Here is a 26579-nt window from a genome sequence, read left to right as displayed (position 1 = left end):
GCTGCATGGCTCAGAAGGTCACAAGACCTCTAGTTACAAGACCTTTTAAGGGTTTATTGACTAATAAAACACTGCTAACAAGGATATTTATGTTTCTGACCCAATCCTTAAATATTTCGTCTTATGGACTCATGCTACAGTGTAGGCTTTCTCAGTCAGTCACATTATGACACACAAAACTACAGTACTGCATTCTAAACTTCTTGTTTACCCGTGTAACTACCTGTATTTTTTCTATATCATAAACTCTAAAACTCTAAACTTTCCTTTACTTAATGTATTTCTGCTTGAAACTATAAATCTATATTCTCACTTCTAGCACCTACGTCTGGATGCATTTTCTAAGGTCTCAAATCAAATCCTGTGTTTAATTCTAAGCTTTGGATGACAAGCTCAAAGTTAGGAGAGTTCCTTCCATTTTGGATTCCAATATCTCCCCATTCTTTTTGTATTAAGAATAACTCTTTTGATGGTTTTGTTAATTATTTTTTGTATGTACTGCAGTAGGTAATTATGATGATAATTAATATATACATGCTTATCTTTAAAATCTCTTTTTACTACAGTGTAAGGTTTAATTTATGGAGTAGATTATTTAACTATGTTTTATTATTAATTTTGATCTTATTTATACTTTTTTAATTGTTATAAGTTTTTATTAATAGATTCTGAATTATTAGATAGGTTCATGTAACACATTTCATTAAAGTTTTACAGCTAAGTCTATGTATTAGTAAAAGATAATCCGCTGTTGTTTTGTTTTGCAGAGTTGTATGTTTCATATTTTTGACATTGGTTAACTATTTAATGTAAGAGAAGTAGTATTGGTTTATTTAACTAGTACTTTAATTTATTTAATTTATTTAATTAGAACTTTAATTTATTTAATTGTTTTAGGGTTACTGTTGGGGTAAGTTTGGGTAAAAATACAGATGTTGAAAATCTTATTCTAAAGTGCTAAGGTTTAAAATTATCTTCATAGTCTGATTTATGTTGATGGACAAACTTTTGTTCTCTGCATCTGTGGTCTTTAATCCTATTTATACCAGGTGTCAGTAAAGTAAGCCTTCTAATGCTACATGGACTGCTTTTGGTGTTTGATGGAATGGCTGGTTAAGCTCTACCTCTATAGATGAAAAACATTTCCTGTGGTAATTGTAAAGGGGTACTATTAGGTGTTGAAAACAAAACTGAGCAATAATTATATTAAGAATTTGTATTTTTATATACAGAGTGATAGGGAGTAATATTTGAACTTAGGCTTTTGTTTTGTTCAAGCCTACAAACCCTGAATTTGATGCAAAAATCTATTTTCACAGAACTAAGGATTTCTAATTCTTGGGGTTTAAAGGATGCTTCAGGAAGGAACTTGGTCTAAACACTCTATCTATCAGAGGGATTTATAATGAATCGTGGAAGATGTGGAGGAATGGTTTTTGGTATTGGCTGAGGATCTAATTGCAAACTGACTAAAGATGAAAATGTCTTTTCAGAGTTTGAATGAGTTAAACATATGGTATCTAAGTCTGATGCATTCTGGTTGATGAACAGGTAAAACTGTACTGCTGAAGGCAAACAAACTGAAAAAACATAAACATGACATGAGATTCAACTCTGTGTTCACAGTTCTTGTACGTGAAGTAAGAGGTGTTAGTCTTCAGCTGTAGTCTCTGCTCAGTTCACGTTTGTGTGCTTACTTTTCTGCTCTCAGAGCTGTCAGCGTGTGTTTGTGTTCGATGTGGTTTTACATTCCTTGCTGGAACCCACTTTGGTCCTGAAGAAACATGCTTGCTCCTGGACCCTTGATCCTGGAGCCGGGCACTGGTCGAATGAATGGAGAGTCCTTCTCCTGAAATGTCAGAGATGCTGTGGACATGTGTAAAATAAGAAGAGAACGAGGAATGGCCTCGAGCCTTTCTGCAGTGTGCAAACAGCCTTTTGCTTGTGTCATTACCTGAAAACAGGGTCTCAGTGTAAGCTGACCAGACAGTATTTTCTGAGATCTGTCCCTTGTCCCAAAGCACAAACTCTTTGCTTCATTTCAATAGCACAACCTTCTCCACAACTCTCATCTATTCCTGCAGGTGTCTCTTCCAGAGTTACAACAATTTTAATCCATGTAAGAATTTTCCCCTTATACTGCAAACCCTGTCTGACAGAGTTCCCTCTTAATCTCCTTCCCTAAACTGCCTCAGTTTCTCATTTACGAGAACTAGGCTCTTTTTCATTAAAGCTGATTAAAATTAATAAAATATTATTTTTTTTTAAATCATGACTTCTTGGTGCTAAAGAAATGTATTTCTGCTTTTACTATCAAATGTCCTGCTTTTGCTTTCTCCAAAAATACTCTTCTAGATCCAGCAATCTCTTTTCTCTTTCCTTTCTCCTGATTTTACCTTTGTAGTATCTGGATTTATGTTCCTCTAACCTAACTCCACAATGCCTACAATCCGGAACTCCTTTATGCCAGCCACCCTCCTTTGATCCTTCTCAGTCCAGCTGTTCTTTCCCTGCCCTGTGCCTGTTCTTCACCCCAACTGAGCTAATTAGGGCTCTTAGGGTGAGGTTGGAAAGGCATGGAAAAGGAGCAGAATGAAACAACAGCTTTAAAAAAACTCTACCCAAGACAGAAAAAAAAAAGAACTAGAGGAGAGGAGCACTGCTTGGTATCCTGAGTATTCATGCAAGCTCAATAGCAAGTACATTCGTTTGCCTGTTGCCTACAAAAAAAAAAATTTGAAATTTACATTTCTTTCAATAAAATAATTGTAGAAAATACGAGTTAGGATTAGCCTGGTGAACAAAAAAGTCAATTTTTTCAAGCAGCCTTCAAAATACCAAGCACAGAAAAATAACAAACCAGAAATTTTAAAAATGCAGTTTAACAAATGTTTGATCTCAATGAATCATCAAGTCAAAGGAAGGAAAAAACCCAACAAAACAAATTTTTTGCATGGCAACACTGAAGTGGTGGGAGTTTTATCTGGCACAGGAGAAATAAGAGAAGGAAGGTTAACCATTCAGTGCCTTAAATCAAAGCTGTTATCTTTTTTTTTTTTTTCCTTAGTTCATTCCAAACATGTTTGTTTAATTTTGAACTCCGGGAGATCCCAGGTATGAAAGCAGGGGGTTGTTGTAGCGCAAGGGCAGGACCCGGCACTCATTCTTGTTGAACCTCACACCTGCCAGCCTGTAGCTCCTTGGAAGCTCCTTCCAGCCCTTCTCCTAGGCAGGTGTCCCGCTGGCCAAGCCCAGCCACCTGCCCCTCCCCAGGCAGCCAGAGCTGCTGGGAGGTGATGGAAAGGGGCTCGGGCAGCGCCTCCGCCGGCTCCCTCAGTGCCCCTGGCTGGCTCCGTCTGTCCCCACGGACTTGTGTCAGAAGCATCCAGTACTGTTTCAGCTGTAACTAAATGGGAATGTCAAGGACCTGGATAAATGGATTATTGCATTTCCCTTGTAATCTTTTTCCAGAGCAATAACATTTCGCAACAATCTTCCAAAAATCAAAACGTGTCCCTTGTCTGCTATAGTAAAACTCCTGTATGAAAGATCATGTGGATGTTTAATTACTTCTTTGTGCATTACAGAATGATTCAATTCAGAGTGGATTTATATACTGATTAACAGACATAGCAGAGAGAAAGCAAACACCTCAAATCCCAGAACACCGCTGACATGAGGCTGTGAGGAACCTGAAGGCTGGGACCTGACAAGTGGTACCGGTATGCAGATACACACACAGGAACTACTCACACACCGTGCAAGGTGGGTGAATATGCACAGCTTCAAGTGACCTCTAACTGTGGCACCAAGAAGGGGCTGAGAAAGGTCCAACATGCCATCCTAGAGTCTCATCCACTCAGCAGAAATGAACCTTGCACACAAGAGGTTTTACAGGTGGGGGGGGACTTTTCACAAGGTGGTGATGATCTGGCTATCTCAGTCTCTTTCCTCACAGAGTACTAATCCAGAATAACAGGACACAAAAGCTCCCCTTTTAGAACGTCACATAAACTACCTGCTGCAGTTCCAAGTCAATTGAGATGCAAATTGGAGACACAATGTTACAGCCTGTCTCCCTAACCCTACACGAAGACATTCAACAGCGCGAGGGATAGCTACCTACAAGAGAACATCTTTCATGCCAGTATGCTTAGATTAAACAGTATACACCCCTTGTGGTACCAGAGCCAAGAACATTTCAGCTGTATGGTGCTTTCATGGCTCCTGACTTCAGCAGGCAGACTGCATTTAACAGAAGAGAGTCATACTGCTTTTTCATCACATAAAATAATTCCCTTTCGTGGGGAAGTAAAGAGAATGAGAAGCCAGTACAGCTGCCTGATGGATGTCAAAATGTATTCCATTAAATAAAGGTAATGGCAAAACTCAGGAGAGGCAGCAGCACTTTATAGTTTCCCATTTATTCATTTTGTTTCAAAGCCAACAACTCCTGTAGTCTTAGACTCCAAGACAAGAGAGTATTTACATTTCAGATTTTATCAGTCTTCTACAGACACTACCTACAGCACACACAAGCATATCTAATGCATACTCACAAACTCTTAGGGAATTATTACGCTCAAATTCAAAATGCATTAATGGAATCAGTATAAAATAAGATAGAATAATCACCCTGAATATCAGGAGTAAACCTACCCAAACAGTGACTACATGGAAGATTTACCTCTGACCTCTGTTCTGATCATGTCAAGTACAAATTAGAGACAAGCAGAGACAGTAATTAATTCCATAAGGAACAAAAATCAGCAAAACAAACGCCCAGTAATGTTCTGTTAAACCATGAAACTTGATCAGGACATTCCTCCTGACGTCCTCTGACAGAAAAACCCGTAGGTGTGGGAGGACACTGCTGCTCTGCCATACACACCCCTACCCAACCCACTGCTATTCCTGCTCATCAGCACTCCTGGGAAGTGGGGAAATAGTGCACCTCTCCATATAATGATGTGTAAAGCTCTCCATAGTTTTTTTTTTTTTCATTCGGTTGTGTTTGAGAACATGAGAAACTCTCTAATGAATTCATAAATGCTTTTCTATGTGGTTTCTGCCTTTCCTGAATGATAACAATGGAAAGAATGGGAACTGAAACAGAGCAGATTCCTTTGCTGCTGCTGCTGCTGCTGGCTGCTTTTGCATTAAACTGTGGCAAGTAAAATAAGGTAGCACGAACACACACAACACTTGGAGCCAGCCTCTGACAAGGCAGCAGCGCGCTGCGCCAAGCAAATTGTGCAGAAAGCAAAAGACAAACAGCACCAAAACATGGCAGAGGCTGCAAATTTGTAAAACACTAAAAACATTTACTCTTTTTCAAATACATTCCAGGCACAGTGGGATGTAAGGCATTTCATACATTTATGCTGCAAGTAGCCTAAAGTAAGATGTACCAGGGAAGTGGCAACCTAAGCAAAGAATATAAATGTCCTAAAAAAGCACTTGAAAACAAAACAAAAACATAGTTGTAAAGTACTTCCAGTAGCTAAGAAAAAGAACAGCAACAGAAGAAAGGTCACTGGCATACCTATCAAATGAGATGCTGAACATTTATGAGGCTAATTCTGACATACTTAAGATCAGCAACTCTCCAGCCCTTGATTTTTGCATGTAACATATTGTTCATTATATGATCTGAGATTTAATATTCAAAAAGAGAGAGAAATATACCAATGGAGAATCCTCTCCCATTGTGCAATTCTGCAACTGAACCACACTCACATTATAATTAATTTTGTCAGCAGTTAAGTCATTTGATGGGAAAAAACCCTACAAAGAGTAGGAATTCTCTCATTCTCAGCATCCCTGATGTAATGCAACAACTTTTTTAAAGCCAAAGATCCAAGTTTGAAGTTTCTCAGTACTATGGCAATTCCCACCACATTAGGAATGGGCAATGACAGAAGGAGGCTGCTACAGTTCTCACAAAAGGTACAAAAACCATCACAAACAGATTTGGACTTTGTGAATAACCCCAGTAGTAGCAGTTATTGGAAACCTTTTCTAAAGCTGGATTTGGGCAAAACTTTGTTTTATCTAAAAGAAGAAGTCTGCAGCTCAGCTGTTACAGAGGCTGGCACTCGCTGTTTTCTCTCGCGTTTCTGTGTTTATGAAAGGGTGAAATATTAAATCCTGGTCTTTACATGAACATATGAATTACTGTCTTCTTTAAAATATTAATCTTTTGATCAGCAAGTATCTGATACAGAATTCCAAATACCACGGTATTTATGTAAGGAGCAAACGAATTCAAGGACATTTATCGTTTTCTTTTTGGAAATGCTCTGAAGCAGTGGTGTTCTGATACAATTTTCATCCCTTTACAAATATCTCAATTCTAACAGCGCTTTTCTACTTGACTTTAAATCACACTGAGAAGAACATTGAAATTGTTATGTCAGATAAGAGCACTGGATCTCTTCCAGCCTTCTGTCTCGGAGCAGCAAGTCCTGGATATTTTAAAGGAAACTGCAAAGACCTTCGTAAGAGACAGCTCCTATTCAGTAACGTGGCCAAACGGTACCTTGGTTTTTTCTTTTCCTACAACCCATTAGTTACTTTGTGGCTTTTACATTGAAACACGAAGACTTTTATGTCTTTTAGCCTTTACTAACTATCCCATGGGAACTCTTTGTGCACTTGAACAGCACCAGGGCACATCACCTTAGAAGTCCCTCAAGAACTGTATTGTGGGGTTCAATTATCATAGTATGAACTAAACTGTACAATTGAAATGAGACATGCTGGTGATGCAAAGAAAAAAACAAAGGTATATTTGGCTTTCCCTGAGAAGTTCTTCTTTCCTACTTTTCTTACAAATTTCAAACAAAATAACATTGTAGCACCACTCTATTTACAGCCGCTCTGTATATTAGATTTGTACATATTTATCTAAATATTTGGGTTCTTTTTAGTCCTGCATTGATAGAATAAAGCACATTCATTTCCTAGAAGTTTACAGACTTACAAAGAAACACAGGAAAGTGCTCAACCCAGAGCAGCAGCAAAGGCCACAGGAAGCATTTCTGTTGTGCTAATTATATTGGCACATGTCTATTCCTGCTCTGCATTTCAACCTGGTCAATCTGTCTAAATCACAAATAAATGATGACACAAACATATGCTGGAAGACCAAAGCAAGCAGCCACTCCATTTCCCTATGACACACACAGAAGATCTTCCTGTCACCTGTCTGTGACAGAAGAGGTTTCCTCTAAGAGCACGTGGATGGTGGATGGAGGTGCCCCTGCTTTCCATCTGCCTGGAGGCAAAATGGTTTTAAAACTGAGTCCATGTCTGTGAGTGTTTGCTCTCAGCTCCTGTTACTGTCCAGGGACACGAATGAAGCTCAGCTCAGGCTCAGCTCTCCTGTGTCTCCACCACTTGGGCTGGCCACAGTCTTTACCTGGTTATCAACTGCAGCATTTCTTGCTTTCTAGCCACTACTGTGTGCAACTAAGCTGCAAGAGGAAAAGGTGCCTTTAAGCCTCTTACCTACTTAGGAGATAAAGAATGCTGGGTAGAAGGATTTACAAAATACAAAAATACAACATGCTTATCCTAATATTCTTGCAAGAAAGAGAAGAGCAAAAACTCCAGTGCTTCTCTTTATGTCAGCTTCCTCTCCTCTACCCTTCAGCACTGCTGTCCATCAGCAATTAACAGTTTGCAGATATCTACATGTGTATTGAGCATTTTGATTTGGCTTGTCATTTCTTTGCTGTCCTGTCCATTGGGTGAAAGACACAGTTTGAATAAACAGTAGAGTACATTGTCACAGAATCCAAAATAAATATGCAGGAACACAGAAAAAAAAATTAATTAATTAATTAATTAACTGGGAGTCTGTTGCACTTTTTAAAAATCACCCAAACATGCTGGGGTTTGGTATTATGGGATTTTTTTTTAATCAATCATTTAATTTAAGACAATTATATCGGGTAGACATGAGAAGATGAGCTAATAGGTCATCTAAATCTCATGTCGTTTCTTCAGAGCTCTGTCTGCCAGACACCCCAATAGGAAAAGACAAAGAAGGATGGCAAATACAGAATGGAACAGTCAGAACATACCTGCATGTATTTTATTTTCTTTTAAATCATAAAGTTCTAGTCCACCATAACTGGCACGGATGAGTGACCCCTGCCTAAGCAGCAGCTGATTACAGGCTGGTTAACTAAGACTGTCAGCATAATTAACATTCTGGGCCTTCTCAGGAACACCAGGCTATCGAAGCCGAAATATGTACAAGCTGCCACAGCTTGTTTAATTGAAAAAGACTTGACTGAATTACTAAAAGCTAAAAAATCTGAAACTTCTGATGAAAAAGAGAACAAACTTCTTTTTGCAGGAAAATGACAGAAAACAGCATTAGGCTGAAGCCAGGGAAGGAAGTGACTAAGCACGCAACTGCAGCCACTTGGAATAAATCATTTCTATGCTAGTCACGGTGGGAATGAGTACAATTATATGCTTCTTAACTTTGTTCATGTTTTCCTCTTTCAGCTGCAAATCTGCTCAACTGTCATATTTCGTTTTCTCTTCAAAATGTTACTAATGCTGCCTAATAATGTTAAAAATAGGTTAGAAACAATTGTAGAACAGTTGATAATTGTTAAGCATGCGCTGTTAGTTTGGTTATGGTAAAAGGGGATAAAAGGGGAGTTAGAAGAAATACGGTACTCAGCATGCCGTATTACACCTAAGCAAAGCGCACCGCCCCCAGCGAAACGAGCCAGCCTGGACAGAACTGTCATGGGCCAATCGAGCACCTTAAACCTTCATGCAAACGAAGGATCCCAACAGAAACCAATCCAAAGGGACACAAAACACGATAAACAGGGGCATCCGACCCAGTGAATCTGTGCCGCTCCACCTGGAGCATCGGGGCCATCGTTGCTCAGCAGAGCCAGCACCGGCGCCGCAGCATCCGCGAGGGGAGCGCTCCCGCTCAGCCCGCGGGCCCCCTTGCTTTAGGCCTTTCTTTTTATGTTAAAAAAATGCTGAAATCACTTTTAGTACCGGGAGTGTGGTCCTGTTTTTAACAGATGTTATGAGTTTCCTATAATGAAAGTTCTTGCCCGCTGCCTTACTCCAGCAGTCAGGGAGCCACTGCAGCCAACAGATATTCCAGGGCTGACCTGAGAGAATAATTCCACAGCCTCAGCACACAGTGAGGTATGAAGGCAGCTTCATCTGGGGCCACACGGAGCTAATGCATGGCAGGGCACAGGTCTGAAACTCCTAAGGAAGGTGTGAACACGCATCATCTATGTGTGCTCCATGCTGTGCAAATGACAAATACTAATGTCTCAGAGGTGTAGGTAAAGAATGGGAATGTAAAGGAGCAGCTACAGGCAAAGGCATGAGGGCAGAGGGAACAGCTGAGGAGGCAAGGCTAACCCTGAGGGATTTAACTACACATACACGTGGAACACTGAAAAGATCTAAAGTTTGGTGAACAACAAAACTGTGCAAATGGCCACACTACCACCACCTCGTCTTTAGCCAAATGTTACTGTTCCTGATTGTTGTGGTTTGATAAGGAAGTGAATTTTCTTAGGAAGTTGGGGTTAAACTAATTAGCGGTTAGGTTTGGATATTGGTACTTAGAGTGACTATTGAAGACACTGGACACGTTTCTGAGAACACAGGGGGTTAAAAGTAGAGAACTCTTAGGGGAACTTCTTCTTTGGTTCTGGTTAGTAGAAGAGTGTAGACCTCCCCTGCCCAGCCACAGCCTGTGGCTGAGGTAGGCTGGAGTTTTAGAAAGAGAGAGGGGGGTGAGGGGAATGGAACTAGGCTGGTCCTCTACAGGACCAGGACGGAAGGGTGGAGAAACACTGAGATGTTTCAGGCAGTTTCTTAGAGGGAGAGAGAGAGAGAGAGAGCTCGTTCTACTTGGAAAGCTGGTATCATGTGCTGGTAGTACGCTGCGGAGAAGACAGAGGGAGGTCAAACCATAACACTGTTCTTACCAACACGACAGCACATGCTCAGAGCTCACTCCTTCCCCTCTGGCCAGAACTGGACACTGTCAGCATTACTGGCTGACCCTGGGACCAGGCCGCAGCCCCGCTTGGATTCAGCTATGCAATGCCTCTACACTGATGTCCCAGCCCTTTAAGACTTCTCCATGAACAAAAGTGTTCTATGAGATGTCCACATAAATCTGGCTGCCCGAGATGTTCATTCCCTTTGCCACCCCTCACGGTCCGCCCCTGAGGCACATGCAGATCTGTTCTAGCAAGGCACGAGTCAAATACCTCAGGTGACTGTTGTGGCTTTGGGTTTTTCAGTGAAATCCCGTCCCATTTGTTACTTGAAAAAAAACACGCTGTGAGGAGAGGAGGTTGACGCCCGGGGGGTGAACAGCCGGCAATTCCCATAAAAAAGAACTGGCGAATGGTTCTAGCATTCCATTGAAATCTTCCAGGGAGGGGGAAAGGGGGTTGGGCACTCGCTTAGCGGAGGGGGAACAGCGCTGGCTGCGCGGGGAGCGGCGCTGCTCGGGTGCGCTCTGGTGCTGGCCTTGCCCTGAGGAGGCTCTCGGTGCTGCTGGGCAGCTCCTTGCTGCCCGTCTGACTGCGGCTTTTCGGCACCCGCCAGCGCCGGGACAGCCTCACCATCTCCGCGGGTGTTCAGGGGAAAACGGGCCCCACGTCCTCCCTGTCCCCGGAGACACCTTCCAGCGCTGACTGGAACCCCGGCGGCTGCCGTCGCCAGGATACTCAGCGCGCACATGAGAGCCTGGGCAAAGCTAAGGGCGCGCCCCGTCCCTCTCCCTTGGCCTTGTTTTTCATCCTTTTTGTTGTTGCTGTTGTTGTGTCTTGTTACATGTATATATATATATATATGTAACTAGACATACTAGTATAATATACACTATATATACTATATATATATATATATATATACACTATATAATATATATACTATATATACTATATAATATATACTAAACATACTAGAATATGAATATATATATATTCATATTCTAGTAAGGAACTGTTACTCCTTTTTTCCCATACTCTTGCCTGGAAGCACCGTAATTTTCATGGGGAGGGGTCATCTTTCCATTCCAGGAAGGTTTCCACCTTCCTTGACAGATACTTTGTCTTTCAAACGAAGAAAGACAAATCGTTCTTCCCAGACAAGCACACCTCATGGTGACAGCTCGGGATCTCCCAATACTCACGCCACCCAAACCCTGGCAGTGCTGTCTGGACAATCAGACAGTAGGCATCCTTCCAGCAATGGCATCCCAGTCCATGAAGAGTGGGAAGCATTTGCAACAAGCCTGGGTTTATTCTAACCTGGTCTCTCTGGCACCTTCACACAGCCTGCAGGCACAATCACAAGCAGAGGCCACCAACACGGCCTTGCATATCACCCCTACACATCTCCAGGGCACGTATGGTGGGGAACATTCATGCTCTGTGAAGCGATACACGGAATAAATAAATAAATCGACTCCACACCCTGGGGTAGTTATGCAGTGGGTCTGTGTGTCAGTGCCTGGCACAGGTGAGATCGCTCTCCAAAACTTGTGCCCCGAGCCTCCCTCTGACCCACACCTGTATTCCCAAAGATGTTCCATATGCAATACATTGCACAACTTTTTCATGCACATTCAACCCCTGGCCCCGCCTGTCCTCGCCTCTCATGCTAAGTAAGTCCACGCCCTTCTGGGCACGCGTGGTTTGCTGTGGTGGTCGCACGGGGGTCTCTCGGTGGTCCTGAGGCTGAAGATTGTGGTCTTCCTCATGGCTGAACTTTTGAACTTTTCCTCTCTGCGCGTGCGCTTTTGGTCCTTTGGTGCTTATCTGAGTACGTCTGTCAGTCTTGAGAGGCTTGGAGACAGAGGAGCTTCTTTATCTGGGTTCTTTGCCTCTTCTGGTATTGTTCTTTATGCAAGAAGCTTCAGAAATTTGCATTTTCCTATGCCCTTTGTACCAGGCAGAGGTTTCTTAAGTAAAAGGTTAAAATTTCATACATAACTCTACAAGCTAAATTATAAATGCTTAATTCATTTTGTTAACTTAACTCCAAAAATCTCTGTTTCATCTGCAGGTTGAAGCACTATGTGGAAAATGTAATTAATTTTTATTTCCATGATGATCATTCATCCTCCAGCACCTTCTGCTGCTTCTACTCATATTAACTTTTCAGGAAGATGCTGGAGGATAAGTCTGAATGGATCAACACTAAATCCACTGAAAAATAAGTGGTCGTAAGAGAGTAAGTAAAATGATATCTTTGTATCTCATGTCGTGTCTCTGGAGGATGAGACTGAAGCACAGGCTGCTTGCTCTTGCCAGGAAAAAACAGAAGTTTATGTCCAAAAAGGAGACAGAGGAGTCCTGTAACTTGATTTGAATAAAGGCAGAGGCCATGGGGCATTTTCCCTGGTGTCTCTCAACATTTTGGAGGACGCAGCCTCCTTTTTATCCTCATTTCCCGGCCGTGTGTCCATCTCTCTTCCCCATTGCCTGAGGTACTTCAGAGGTACAGACTTCCCAAAATGTCTAATACCTAAGACCCCCTTCTAATGTATAACCCCCCCTTTTTGTTTCCTTGTGTCAATCAGTGAAATTCCTATGGAGTTCTTCCCATTGTTTCTTTCATCTCTCAGTATCCAATTTTATTTATCAGCAGACCTACAGTTTGTCTGTGAAGACAAGTCTCTCTCATTCCATTCATCAATCAGTGGAACCCTTCCCACTGTTTCTTTAATCTCTCATTGATACTTTTATCTACTAGCACACCTACAGTTTGTTTGTAAAGACAAGTCCCTCATTCCTTTCGCCCTCAAACAGCTTCAAAACCACAGGACAAAAAGCCAGCCTGGGAGCAGTTATGTGTCCAGTGCCTCATTATGGCTAAAGGACTTTTGACTGGTCACAAAGCATGCAGGCAGTGCATGCTGTGAACAAAGGTTTGTGTGCAGCCTCCCCTCCCCCAGGGCAGTGCAGAGGCCCCTGGGGCCTGTCCACAATGCTAAGACTTAACCAGAAGTGCCCAGCTGGAAAAGCTTCCTTATGCAACAATGTGTAATCGTGCATGAGGGAAGCAATAGCCGGAGTGGCCCTGTGGCACTGAGGGACCCCTGGGCACACACCGGCACATGTGTCCCTGGTGTCCTCTGCAAGCCATCCCACATTACAGGGCACACTGACTCCCAGAGTAGAGCGTGGCTCCTGCACTCTTAGCTTCTTGGTGTGTGTAACACGGGATCCTGTCACCCTCACAGAGGTGGGGGAGGCCTTGCAAAACAATATTCCTAGCAGAAGGGCAAGAGAGTATTTTAATGTATCCATCTCCCTCACCTGCCATTGACCTCCACGGTCCTTCAGGGCAGTGTAGTTCAACTCCGGGGATAAGATCCTCTCTAGTCTCAATCCTCTTTCCCTATTTCTTCAGAACATTTTCTGTTGCCTCCATTTCCCTTGCCTGCATGTTTCTTGAACCTGGCTTTCTCACACTTCCCTCTCCTTCTGTCTGCCTTCAGCCAGCGCTGCATCCTGAGTTTCCCTGTGCCGTCCCACGCTCTGATATTTCCACTGGGAGTTACACGCCCCCAGCTCTAATCTGATCCTTATGGAACAGCAGGTTCATTTAATCACCGGCTCAAAAACTGCAGACACATTTTATTAGACTTATCTCTCCCAACGATACAGTGATAGCACACTACAGCACCACTGAGAGCAAGCTACTACTGCTAACCCAGCTGACTCCTGGCTCCTTTATAGAGGAATAAAGCCGAGGGAACGACACATGGTGTCACTTCATAAACCCAAAAAGAACACAGTTCGGCACTTGCTAACTACAGGTCCCCACAGGGATGTGTGATTCACACATAAAGGCACTCCCAGACCCGAGAGCTCCGTGTGTGAGCAGAAAAAAGCTCTATTCTGATCTAGTCTGAATTCCAAAGTTTGTGTACTATGAACATAATGCCCTGTGTCTAGAAAAGCCCAGACTGCACTCCTGAATGTACTTCTCAGGGGGGTAACAGAAACCTTTCAATTTTTTTTTTTTTTTCTTCTCTGTAACATCATCTTTAGATGGATTTTAAGGAGTAAGCACAGAATATCCTGAGGAAGACCAAGGTGAACCATGTGACAGAACAGGAGAAGGCTTTCGATTGGTTTGCATGGAATCCCACCAGCACCTGGTTTCTTACACTCTGGGAAGTTTGCATCACTTCCCTGCCCCCTCACTCCCGTTCTACTGACACCTGATAATTCTGTCACCCCCTCCTTTTCAAATGTACTTAGCAAACAGATGTACCTGGCTATTACAGGTGCCTTCTCATAATCCTAAAAAATGCACCGTTTGCTGATTCCCCTTTTCTCTGTGCAACATTTCAATTCCAAACCAGCTCTGCAGAGGAACAGGCTTTCACAGTGAATGCAACCTTTTCTTTCACCATTTGCTATTTTGGCTGCAGTTCATACTAAGCTTTCCATAGGGAAGTTGCATCTAGGTACAGAAGACTCAGCCAGAATGAAGGGAAAAAGAAAACACACTATAATTTAACCACATAAGAAAACCCAAAACCAAACATGAAATTAAATTGAAGCAAATTAGTGCAAAATCAGATAGCAGTGAAATTAATCTAGAACAATACCCAGATAAAAAAACCTACTGAAAGTTTAGCACCAAGAGAAAAATCTGGACTATCACTACCTTAGCATAGTGCATAACTTCCAAACAACTTTGAACTTCTCCGTTGTGTAGACAAAGAAAATTACGTGTTCATCACAGGCTCTGCCCAACACATCTCTTTTCATCTGGATGGATGTTAAGACATATGTAGTAACACACTTGCCACTGTATTTCCTGATCTATGCCATTTTCTCCTCAGAAAAAGCCCGGGAAAAAAATTAGAGTGGTCATGGAGCCATAAAACTCAAAACTTAGAAGCATCTCAGGTTCTGTGGTATCTCAGTTTATGTTTAGGGCTGAAACCCCAAAGCACAGACTTGACCCTTGTGTTCAAGATATACAAATAAATGAAATATTTCTCTTAAAAGATTTTTCTTTGTAGAATAGGCTAAAATACTTTTCTCTCAGGTAGATGGAATAACGTTGTTCCTGAGCACTAATGTTCAGTCAGCATGAAGCCACCGGGACTTGGGTCACTTGCACCTTCTGGCTCCTGCTCCTGCCTGGGAACTGCTGCTCCAGGACTGGACAGGAGGCAGGGCTGCCTGGCAGAGATACAGAGGTGAGCCCACAGCAACTGTCCTGCAGAATGGATGCACAGCAAGTGACACAGAGCACAGGCTAAATTCACACCCAGGCATCAGCAAACCCCTGGGTTTGGGCGCTCAGGAGTTTTGGGATCAGTTCTAATGGAAGCTATCCAAAGCTTACCCATAAGAGAAGCCAACCACTTGGGCCTCGAGGTCTCGTTTCCCAGTTCCATGAGTTGAATGAATGGTTACCCCGTGGGGGTGCACTGATAGACAAGGTGTAGCTGATACAAGCTAAAGGTATCTTCTTATGTAAAACACAGCTTTGCCTTAATTCTCTATTTGTCATCGTTTATATGGCCAGATTGGCCTAAAATTTTGTAAGAAATGTTTCATACTGGGATTTGTTACACACTGGGAGCTTTATTTCCACAACTGGAGAACGACTTATTCTGCTGTATAAAGATACAGAAATGTAATTTTAAAAAACTCTGGCACTTTTCCTGCTTGTGTAATTCAAAAAGGATCTCAGTAAAGAAAATTCAATTTGGCAATCCATTAACATAGATTTGATGCTCTCTCTGTTCATATCTTGATGTCTCACCCCTTTCAGAAAAATGAAAATAACTCTTGGTAAAGAGTGGCTGTTCCCTCGTATTAGTCCAGTATATTGGCAATTATTAAAATCCTAGGAAAGCTGCTGAAGCTCTGCTGACTCATGGTGGCCAAGAACTTACTTAACTCCATAACCAAGGTGGAGGAGGGAGAGAAACAAAAAAAAAAAGAAAAGCCAGAGAACAGGCAAAGTTCGGGGAGAAGGCTGAGTGCCAACTGTACACTAAGTTGCACCAAATATTCAAGAGAAAGGATCTGGATGTTATTAGAAATTTTACATGCTGTGTTTGAACCAGGTGAAGAGTCAGACCTAATTTCAAGCCATTTAAGTTTAGGAACCTAAAAGAATAACTTCAATAAAGAGCTTACCTCTCACAGACATCTACTGTCAACAGAGGAAGAGCAGCAGTTCCGGAAGACAAATTGACTTGCCAAAGGTCTGAACTGTCTCTTTCCTGCTCCATCAAGAACAGAGACACCCCAAGGCAGCGATGGAAAGCCTGAAGCAGGACACCAGACTGGCACGCGGCACTGCTGGCAGCAGAAGAGCTCAGCTCCCACTGCTCTCTGCAGTTTGCCCCTGCTCCTCGACCCTACAGTCCAGACTGCAGAGCCCCAAACAAGAGCATGGGAGATGGTGACGCTGACAGAGATTAACGGAGCAATTAACCCTTTCCCTCTCCACCAATCTGCCCCAAAGAGAAGAATTCTCACAGAATGTGCCACAACACAGGAATACAATTCTGACATGAAAGATGTTAGTAGCTGTTAGCCAGGAATGACTGCACTCCTCATCTGGGAACTCTGGTTTGGTGCATTAATGCTTGTGGGAGGATTACTGTAAACCTGAGGTCATTCCCAGCCTAAGTACTAGCAAAGATGGCATTTTAGGAAAATTTTAGGTTCTACCTCAGTTTAAGTTATCCTATTCTCACAGCAGTGAATAATTAGGGAAAAGCCAGAGCACATTATTCCAAGGATAAGGATTCTCCCCCAGACAGGCAAAGCAGTTCTCAGCAGTGTCTGGCTGCATTTGAGGACTGTACTCTGCACTCCTCTTCTAAGGAGCAGTGCAATTCTTTCCAGCTCCCTGCCCATTCTTGCACAAAAAAAAAAAAAGCCAGGATTTTCCACTTGCCCACCATCATCTGTGATCACATATTTCTCAGTGAAGGAAGACTGCCAGCATGGTGGATTTGCTGTAACACCATCTTACCCTTGCTCTGCCCAGATGAGAGGATGCGTTCTTTCCCCACAGCACGCAGGGAAGAAGGGAAAACTAAGGAAAGACAAGGTGGCTCTTTTGGTAGTATTTGACGACTGTAGAGCATGACACATATAAAAAGCTCAGCATTATTGTACCTTCACATAAAATTCTGTCCATGTCCTGAACGACAGTAAAAACAATTCACCTCATTAAGGCACTACACCAAGCTGCTTAGTGGCTATGTTGTAAAGGTTCTGGAAGCCTGTGGTTGAAGTGATAGCGTTGTGGAACAAAGTGACAGCAAGTTGGGAAATAAATGAGCACAGTACTCTCTTCTAACCTCCTGGCACTGAGCCTTTTAACAGAGAAGAAAAAAGCAAAAAAATGGAAAAGGTCAACCCTAAAACATTTTTCAGGTTGTAAAAAATAGAGTCCACTCTTAAAGCACTTGGTAAGAGACACACTGAGGGGTCTGATACTTCACTGAAAAATGGTGAGCGGCTGCAAAAAGGTTATGTGAACACGTCTAATGCAGTAAGAAAAAAAAAAAATCCTTCCGACCAAAAATTTGTATCTATGTCCTACAAACGCCACGTCAGCCCTTAAGACGAAAGTCTCAGCAGCTGCCGCTGAGCCCGTGCGCTCAGGGATGCAGGGCAGCTCTCCCAAGCACGCAGAGAGGGTCGGGGCAGTCCGGCACCCCTCGGCAGCGCACACGGAGCTGCCCTCCGCGCAGCGAGCAGCGCCCGCTCTCCCGAGAGAGCTCGCTCATTTGCAAGGGAAGGCAGGCACTGCACATGCCCGCGGTGCTGCTGCCGCTGGGGGCAGCTTTACATAAGGCTGCGCCCGGCGCCAGCCCGCCACAGCCGGCCGGAGCTCTCGGCATGCGAGCGCGGCAGCGCCGGAGCCGCGTCCCGGGCCGGGCTCCCCGCAGCTGGCGCGCCCGGCCGGCAGCGAGCCGCGGGCCCATGGGGGCCGGGGGCGGCAGCTCCCGGAGCTGAGCGCCGCGGGCAGCTCCGACCAACATGCTCTCCTACGAAGCAACGTTTTAAAAGCCAGGTTCCTAACTAGAAAGATGCAAAACCGTAATATCCATGAAGATCCTATTACCTAGGAAGAATTTGACGTTTTGCTGCGAATGCTGTGTTGGGATTGATTTATTCTTGGAGTGTTCTGCACGGCTGGCAAAGAATAATGTTCCAAAATCGGTCCATCTCCCAAGGGGTCCAATTTTTCTTCCTGGGTGTCAGCGAGCCCTGACTCACTACAGTGCAGCTGACAGGGGCTGCCATGCTTGTGGCACACTAAGCAAAAAACAAAAGACCTAAGGACGACCTTTGAACAACACAAAGGATGGGTATGTTTTTCACGTTACCTTTTTAATTTATAGTACATAGTTACTGCATAGCCTGTGCTTTAATTACTCCATAAATTTACCTTGATGTGATTTGTTATTATACTTAAATGGCTTAGGGATTACACCTTTTACCCAACTGTTTTTCAGTACTTATATCGAGGTATTCTTAAAACAAAAAAACCAAAAAATAGCTGAGTTTAAAAAAAAAAACCCAATATGAAAAGTAGTCGAGTCAAGCTAGGGCTTTATAAGTGATTGCTGAAGTAAGAGATTTTAGCATGATTGAAAAAAAAATGACTGATGTGTGGGGGGATAACTTTTCTAAGTTGTTTTTATTTCCAGGTTTCAATGTAATTAGGCTACTGAGCGGATCAGCTGTAGCTCTGGTAATAGCCCCTACTGTATTACTGACAATGCTTTCTTCTGCTGAACGAGGATGCCCTAAGGGCTGTAGGTGTGAAGGCAAAATGGTATATTGTGAATCTCAGAAATTGCAGGAGATTCCCTCAAGTATATCTGCTGGTTGTTTAGGTTTGTCCCTTCGATATAACAGCCTCCAAAAACTAAAATACAATCAATTTAAAGGTCTTAATCAACTCACCTGGCTCTATTTAGACCATAACCACATCAGCAATATTGACGAAAATGCTTTCAGTGGAATACGCAGACTAAAAGAGTTGATCTTGAGTTCCAACAGAATCTCCTATTTTCTTAATAATACCTTCAGACCTGTGACAAACCTCCGGAATTTGGATCTGTCATACAATCAGCTGCAGTCTCTGGGATCTGAACAGTTCAGGGGCTTAAGGAAGCTGCTGAGTTTACATTTGCGGTCCAATTCCCTAAGAACCATCCCTGTTCGAATATTTCAAGATTGTAGGAACCTTGAACTGTTGGACCTGGGTTATAATCGCATCCGGAGTTTAGCAAGGAATGTCTTTGCAGGTATGATCAGACTGAAAGAGCTTCATCTGGAGCACAATCAATTTTCTAAGCTCAACCTGGCACTTTTTCCAAGGCTAGTCAGCCTTCAAAACCTTTATTTACAGTGGAATAAAATCAGTGTGATAGGACAAACTATGTCCTGGACCTGGAGCTCATTACAAAGACTTGATTTATCTGGCAATGAAATAGAAGCTTTCAGTGGACCTAGTGTTTTTCAGTGTGTGCCCAATTTACAGCGCCTCAACCTGGATTCCAACAAGCTCACATTTATTGGTCAAGAAATTTTGGATTCTTGGATATCTCTCAATGACATCAGCCTTGCCGGGAATATATGGGAATGCAGCAGAAACATTTGCTCACTGGTAAACTGGCTTAAAAGTTTTAAAGGGCTGAGGGAAAATACAATTATTTGTGCCAGCCCCAAAGAGCTGCAAGGGGTGAATGTTATTGATGCAGTGAAAAACTACAGCATCTGTGGCAAGAGTACCACGGAAAGGTTTGAACTAGCACGAGCTCTCCCAAAGCCAACGTTTAAACCAAAACTCACCAGGCCTAAACACGACAGCAAGCCCCCTCTGCCCCCAACTATGGGAGCCACCGAAGCCAGCTCCGAGCCCGAGCACGACACAGAACACATCTCCTTCCATAAAATCATAGCAGGCAGCGTGGCTCTCTTCCTGTCGGTGCTGGTGATCCTGCTGGTGATCTATGTGTCATGGAAGCGTTACCCTGCCAGCATGAAGCAGCTGCAGCAGCGCTCTCTCATGCGAAGGCACAGGAAAAAGAAAAGACAGTCGCTGAAGCAAATGACTCCAAGCACACAGGAATTTTATGTAGATTACAAACCTACCAACACTGAAACCAGTGAGATGCTGCTGAATGGAACAGGACCCTGCACGTATAACAAATCAGGCTCCAGGGAATGCGAGGTATGAACCATTGTGATAAAAGAGCTTTTAAAAGCTGGGAAATAGTGGTGCTTTATTGAACTCTAGGGACTATAAAGGGAACGTTTTTCTCACTTTTCTGGCACAGCTCTTCCATGTCCCCTTTTTGTACATTCATAATACTGGTCATTTTACTCTCATACATAATCAACTCATTGAAATTTAAATACCGCAATCAATGTGAAGCCTGAGCTCTGGTTTAATACAATACCTATTGTACAAACCCTCAGCGGATCTCATTAAAGTCTCTCTTGTTTTTAAATAGAAAACTTCTTTCATAAGTAATCCACTGCACCTGCACCAACTGTGCCTCTGTTTAGGGAGAAAAATGACAACAATGATAAAAAAATCAAACTCAGGGTGTCCCCCTCTGCCCCCCCCCCCAACTCCAGTCCTTGCTCTAAAACTCACTTTTTGAGCCCAGAAGGAAGTAAAGATCCAGGTACTGTAGTATCATATGAATTCTGAATTGTCTGAAGATAGAGATGGTGCAGGAATAGCTCGGAAAAAATTCCTGATTGCTGCCCAACACAAGAGAGACTAAAAAGCACCCTTAAGTATCACACCAGAGGCAAAGCAGAGGGAAACCTTGGCTTAATAGAAAATTAAAAATAAAAAGGCACAGTGGTATTTACTGTACTGCATTATACCACAGTGTTTCTAGGGCTGATAGCTAGCAATTGAAACCTGTTTATGTGACTTCATACAAAAGGTGCCAGTGTTTATCCCTACATCCAGTTGCCTTTCAGAAAATAGTCAAAAGGCATTCATTAGATGAGGAGCAGAAATTCCTTATTGATGCAATTAGAGGAACTCAAATGTGCAGCAGCAAAAGCAAGACCACTTCCTGCACACATTTGTTTCAGCTCTCATTAGGAATTCTCTTTTCAGGACTGTCAAAGGCATTAATGTGGCTGAGGAAACCATTAAAATCCATCATTTTCTTCTATTTCTGTATATTGGCTGGGCTAGGCTTGCTAAGGTTGTGTGCTATGTTTTGCAGAGTATCCTTCTAATAACCAAATAAAGCTTCATCACTTAAAATGCCAAACACTGTGCATTTTAGACATACTACAGCTGCAAAGAGCTTTCAGAGAATACTGGTTATTCACTGATGTGAGAGGAGTACACCCAAAAATCCTTTTACACAAATCATTGACAAATCATTTTCCTCTCTCACCAAAACCCTAATGACATTACAGAATTCACAGATACTCAAGTTTTAAAGTCTAGTCATAGACCAGTGGTTCTGGACAAAATACAGATCAGTAACCTAGCTGTTCCCTGCCTTCCTTCTCCCAAAATCATGTGTTTTATTGGCTGCAGAAGAATATAATATCTCCCATATCTGCAAATAAATCATACCTCTTATTTTGATTATCAGGAAGGGAGGGTATGAAATAATACAGCAGCACCTTTATAGAAGTCACTAATTTAATTATCTCCATTTTGCAACTTGATTTGGCTTTGTAAACTGCACATCTTCAATGACTTGGGAAGGAATATTTTTACTAAGGCAGTTTCACTGCAGCAGATTAGAAAAAGCAAACCCTTAACAGAAGGTTCTCCTGAATTGTTACTGAAAAAACCCAATTACAGCAAATCACCTTGAAACATGCTCTATACAATGAAAACAAAGCTAGAAACATCTCTTAAAAGAATTAATACACTTGAAAGTGGTTGGGCTGGGTTTTTTTTCATGGAATGAAAAGATTCTCATTTTCGAGGACTGTAGTGAGGAAATAGCTGAGGGTGGAAGCTGGTGCCTGTACTGAGCCCTGCAAGAGACCCCATTTCCCTGAGTACCACGACCCCACACCAGCAACAGTGCAAGTGCTTGAGATACTTCAGCAGCACAGCAGAGCTGCACCTCAGTGGTACCTTGGAAGTTGCTATTAAAAAGTCAATACACATTTAATTATCCTAGCTACTATAGGATTCAGTTTTCTACCAGCATGTCTTGGTTATCTCTGTACTGAAGCATTAGAGTTTGCTATAAACTTCATGTTAAGAACCATCCCTGTACTTCAGAGGCTTTAATCTCTGCAGTGGTGACTAACATTAGGCACAGCCAAAACACAAGAGATTTTCCCCAAAACATATGGATGTTCATATATACATATGTAAGACGTACACACACACACGTGTGTGTGTGTGTGTGTACAAATATAAATACACATAAAAATAAAACTAAATTTTTATATTTATATATATTATATATTTATATATATATTTATATATTATATATAATATATTATATATATAATATATATTATATATATAATATATAATATATATTTATATATTTATATTTTATATTTCCTTTTAACAGTGCTAACTGCAATCAAAAAATAATTTTATAATATTACTTTAGAATTATTGTTGTTCAAAAATATTCACTACATCTTCTAAAACCTCTTAATGGACTGTGATTGTGAGAGTTTTCTATAATTGAGTTGGACTTAATATGCTTTGTATTTCTTTAATGCCTTGTTTTAAACATAACTACTCAGAAAGAACCAATCCACAACCTCCTTCAGAAAGTGCTACCTGTAAAACCATCACTAGCTCCCTTTCAATAATCAATTATAGGCATGAAAAAGAAAATAAGGCCAGTCTGCCATTACTCATGGATGGATAACAAAAATACAGTAAAAATCCCACACCTGTATTCACGCACAGACATGCTCAGATCAACCAATTCATTCATTGCCTGAACTCCAGCTGCAGGTATCTCCAAACACATGTGGGTCAGCGTGTAATTGCTGCCATTGTCATTGACAATGCAGCCACTGGCTCTCCACACACAAAAAACACCCAGTGTAACTCTCTGGACCTTGGGCACAGCCCAAGTCCTGTGAGCCAAGGTTTTAAATCCCGCTCTAGAGCTTAGAAAACATTTTGAACCAGCTCCACAGCACCTTAAAACACATTATGAACTCCATGTTTTCATGTGGGCAAAACCCACATGAACTTAGCTAAACTGAGCATCACCACTGTCAAATGAAACACTCCAGAAGTGACTTGTTTTGGGTGGCAAGGCCATCAGAGTCACAAATTCTAATGATCTGGTGGGAATGACTTGGTCTTAGCTGAGCAACTTCCAGTCCCCATGAAAGGCTGCCCCTCTACTGAATACAAATGAAGTGCTGAAGCCTCAAAGGTTCCAGCAAAGAAATTTCTCCTTTGCTTCTCTCCAGTATCTAAAGTCTTGATCCCACTTTGTCTTGGTTTTTGGATAGTTTGCTGCCAGTCTCTCACAAAACTGTTCAAACCTCACTGGGGTGATGCCAAGCAATCTTCAGAGGATGTCAAAGTAAGAGCCACAGCAGCTATCATGCCTCTCACAAACCTGTGAGCCTTCACACAAGCATTTTAGGCACTAAGCTGAGGAAGGAGATGTGACCAAATGCCTCCAATGACTTGGCTCCTCTTTAATGGAGCTGATACCACCAACATATTCCAATTTTAGGAGAGCAGCAGTGGCTCTTGAAGATGTTTGTAAATTTTTTTTCCCTGTACATTTTTGGGATTTTTAGTCAATTACTATTCCTTTTCCTGGGACATGTACGGTGTTCTGGGGCTACCACTGAAGACCAGGGCTTTTCAAGCTGCAGACAAAGTGCAGGATTCTTCCATGCCCATTGTCATTTTCACTGGGTTGGCATCTACATGTATTTAGACAATGTTGAGACAAATGTTAGATGGAATCACCAGACTGCTTCATTTTATTGTAGCACCCCAGAAATTTTAAGGGTGGTCAGGACTTTCTCTGTGAGACACAAGAGATCATGGCACACAGACATGAGAGATTTGAGGTCATTTGCTGGATCACACAGAGACTGAGTACCGGCAGTGTAACCCAGCCCCTCACAGCCAGATCTCCTCCTCACCAGGGGATTGCTTGGCCTCTCAGAGAACCAGCTCCTGGAATACTCAAGTGCCATTGCAGAGTAAAACACCACACAGAATGCACTTCTTTGGGGAAAGAAAATAACTAATGTACTAAGCAAATTTGAGGAGACTGGTAATGTTCATTCACTATGCTGAGATCACCTCCAGCAACTGCAGAGTAAGAGAATAATAATGAGAATAAGTGGCTTGAGTATAATGACTGCAAGCTTCTCTGCTGGCTGGTTTTCATGACTCACTATCTGCACTTCCAGAGTCATCAGAGCTGAAGGTTTGGCAAAGCTCTCTTTGCTTATTACTATAAAATGGTGAACCTTTATATAAAATTCAATTGCAAAATGAACATAAATGTACAATACTCCTGCAAATACAATTAGAAATTTTCAGTCTGCTGCAAGCAAATGGTCTTTGCTGTCAACTCTCAATGCTAGATAAATATTCCATGGATGAATTTCTGTGGAACAATAGTGACATCCAGTGGGTAGGGAACTTAATCACAGGTATCTCCTGCATAAATCAATTCCCACAGAGATGTGTTTGCCTTTTCCCTTTGCATCCTTCTGTATCACACAGGAGAAACATCAAACCCTTGGATCTGTGTACAGGAGCCATAACCTGCATGTAGTGAATACAGAGAAGAAAATAAAGAGTAGATGAAAGCTGGCAGGAAATGGTCTATCCAGTGTGTAAGTCACTACTGCCAGAAAAAGGCAAGGAGTATACAAGGAGCTCTAACAAGTTTGTAGCCACTGGTTTAGAACTTATTATTTAGAAAACATCACTTTACTAGACTAGAAAATAAATTCAGGCCCCAAACAACTCATTCAACCTCCTAACAACAGAAGACTAAAAAAAAATTTTTTTTTTTAGTTTATAATAATGAGAAAAAGACATTATTAGACATTGAAAGAAAGGCAGCTCAGTACCTGGGAACAAGTCAAAGTAAGGACTTCCTCTCAAAAACACACAATGTCCAAGGAGACAAGAAGCAAACTATGCAAGATCAAATTCACAAACAACAGCAAAGTTACACAGTGGTAAATATGACATGAATATGCAGCATATTTGCTTGGGCAAAACCCCTGCAACGTTCTGCTCTCACTATAGTAGGTCTCAGTAACTCTGTGCCAATGCTCCTGCTATGATCCTAAAGCACCGTGAGGGAGAGAAGACAATGAAGTCAGGATTACAGCTCTGTTGATAAGATTCAGATTTCACTGCCCCTAAGAAGGTGCACAGGAACTCATTTCACTCCACACTGGAGGAAATACAGTTGTAATTCTAACTTTTGATGGCTTCAGGAGGTCACCTTATCAGTCCATGCTCCAGTGCTTTGCTTTTCATTCCTAACAAGGCTTTTGAGAGTGGCTATCATCACAGTGGGACAAAATTTTTGATTGTGGTGTGATTCTCAGGGTTACAGCCAAGCTCTTCCCTGGCATCACCACAACAGAACACAGCAGGGCACACAAGCAGTAAAACGTGACTGAGCTCAACAGCTATGAGCACATCACCGAGGAGGTCATAACGGAGTAAAAAGGTTTTTATCCAAGACCCTCTGGGACAATTAGCTGTGAGCTGACAGCCAACGTTTTACCTACCAGAGAACCTGCAAATCTCATTTGGAACGAGCACAAACATCATAAAAGCAAGGATGAAAAGACATTTGCAAGTAGGCATTATCTTTTTATTCAACCAATCCATCAGAGAAATCACATCTCCCTGCAAGTCTTGTCTTGCTCATGCTGTTATACTGTAATGACCACACCACTGGCATTTGAATGGAAAAATAAGCATTGTTTACTGAGAAGGGGTAAAAGGCTAGTTAATTCCTATTTATTAACTTCTTCCTAAAGAGCTTAAGGACCTACTGATGTTATTACGGGAAATATTAGATATTCATGTGAAAACTCACAAGTTTAAGATTCTTCATCACTAAAATCAACCAAACCCTTTAACAAAATATTTTGTTCTTTACTTACTGTTCATTACTGTTTCCCACAAACTCTTTTGTTTGCCAAAAAGCAACTGAATGACTGGAGGTGTAATCTTGAAAAGAAGTCCTCCAAAAACCCCTCATGTGTCCTCTTAACCACTAAAGCCATTCCCTTCCCGTGTTCATGACCAACTCACTGCCCATGTGTCACAGTTTACACTCCTGCCTGAAGGCTGAATTTTCCAACACCAGCACTGAGACCACGTATGACTTCATAATACACTTCAACCTTGCTAATTTTCCCAGCATTTTGTGACAGTCAAAGTGTACTAATATATCACAAGGACACATGACAAACAAAGTACCTTCATTACTCACCTGCTTACCCCCCAAACCAGGACAGAAATGCACTACAAGGTTCAGTGCTTCACTGCACCACTGA

General features: G+C 42.2%; 2 protein-coding genes across 9 annotated transcripts in view; one reads left to right on the top strand and one right to left on the bottom strand.

Moving 5' to 3' along the window:
* The window catches only part of CTNNA3 (catenin alpha 3), a 427746-nt gene that overhangs the window by 220478 nt on the left and 180689 nt on the right, over positions 1-26579 (bottom strand). The gene's annotated exons all lie outside the window — the stretch shown is intronic.
* LRRTM3 (leucine rich repeat transmembrane neuronal 3) overlaps positions 17949-26579 on the top strand; it is an 80643-nt gene continuing 72012 nt past the window's right edge. For 2 of the 3 annotated variants that reach the window (XM_053983476.1, XM_053983477.1), the window contains exons 1-2: positions 17949-18397; positions 18740-20271. In XM_053983476.1, coding sequence (XP_053839451.1) covers positions 18394-18397; positions 18740-20271 — 1536 coding nt within the window. In that variant the 5' untranslated portion in view covers positions 17949-18393. Of the gene's footprint in view, positions 18398-18604; positions 20272-26579 lie in introns of those variants that run through there. The other variant, XM_053983475.1, reaches the window with a different exon arrangement.

The sequence above is a fragment of the Vidua macroura genome, chromosome 8 (assembly GCF_024509145.1).
Source record: "Vidua macroura isolate BioBank_ID:100142 chromosome 8, ASM2450914v1, whole genome shotgun sequence".
In the NCBI taxonomy this organism is placed as follows: domain Eukaryota; kingdom Metazoa; phylum Chordata; class Aves; order Passeriformes; family Viduidae; genus Vidua; species Vidua macroura.
Note: the sequence above shows the minus strand (reverse complement) of the source record. Positions and strands in the feature narration are given on the sequence as shown.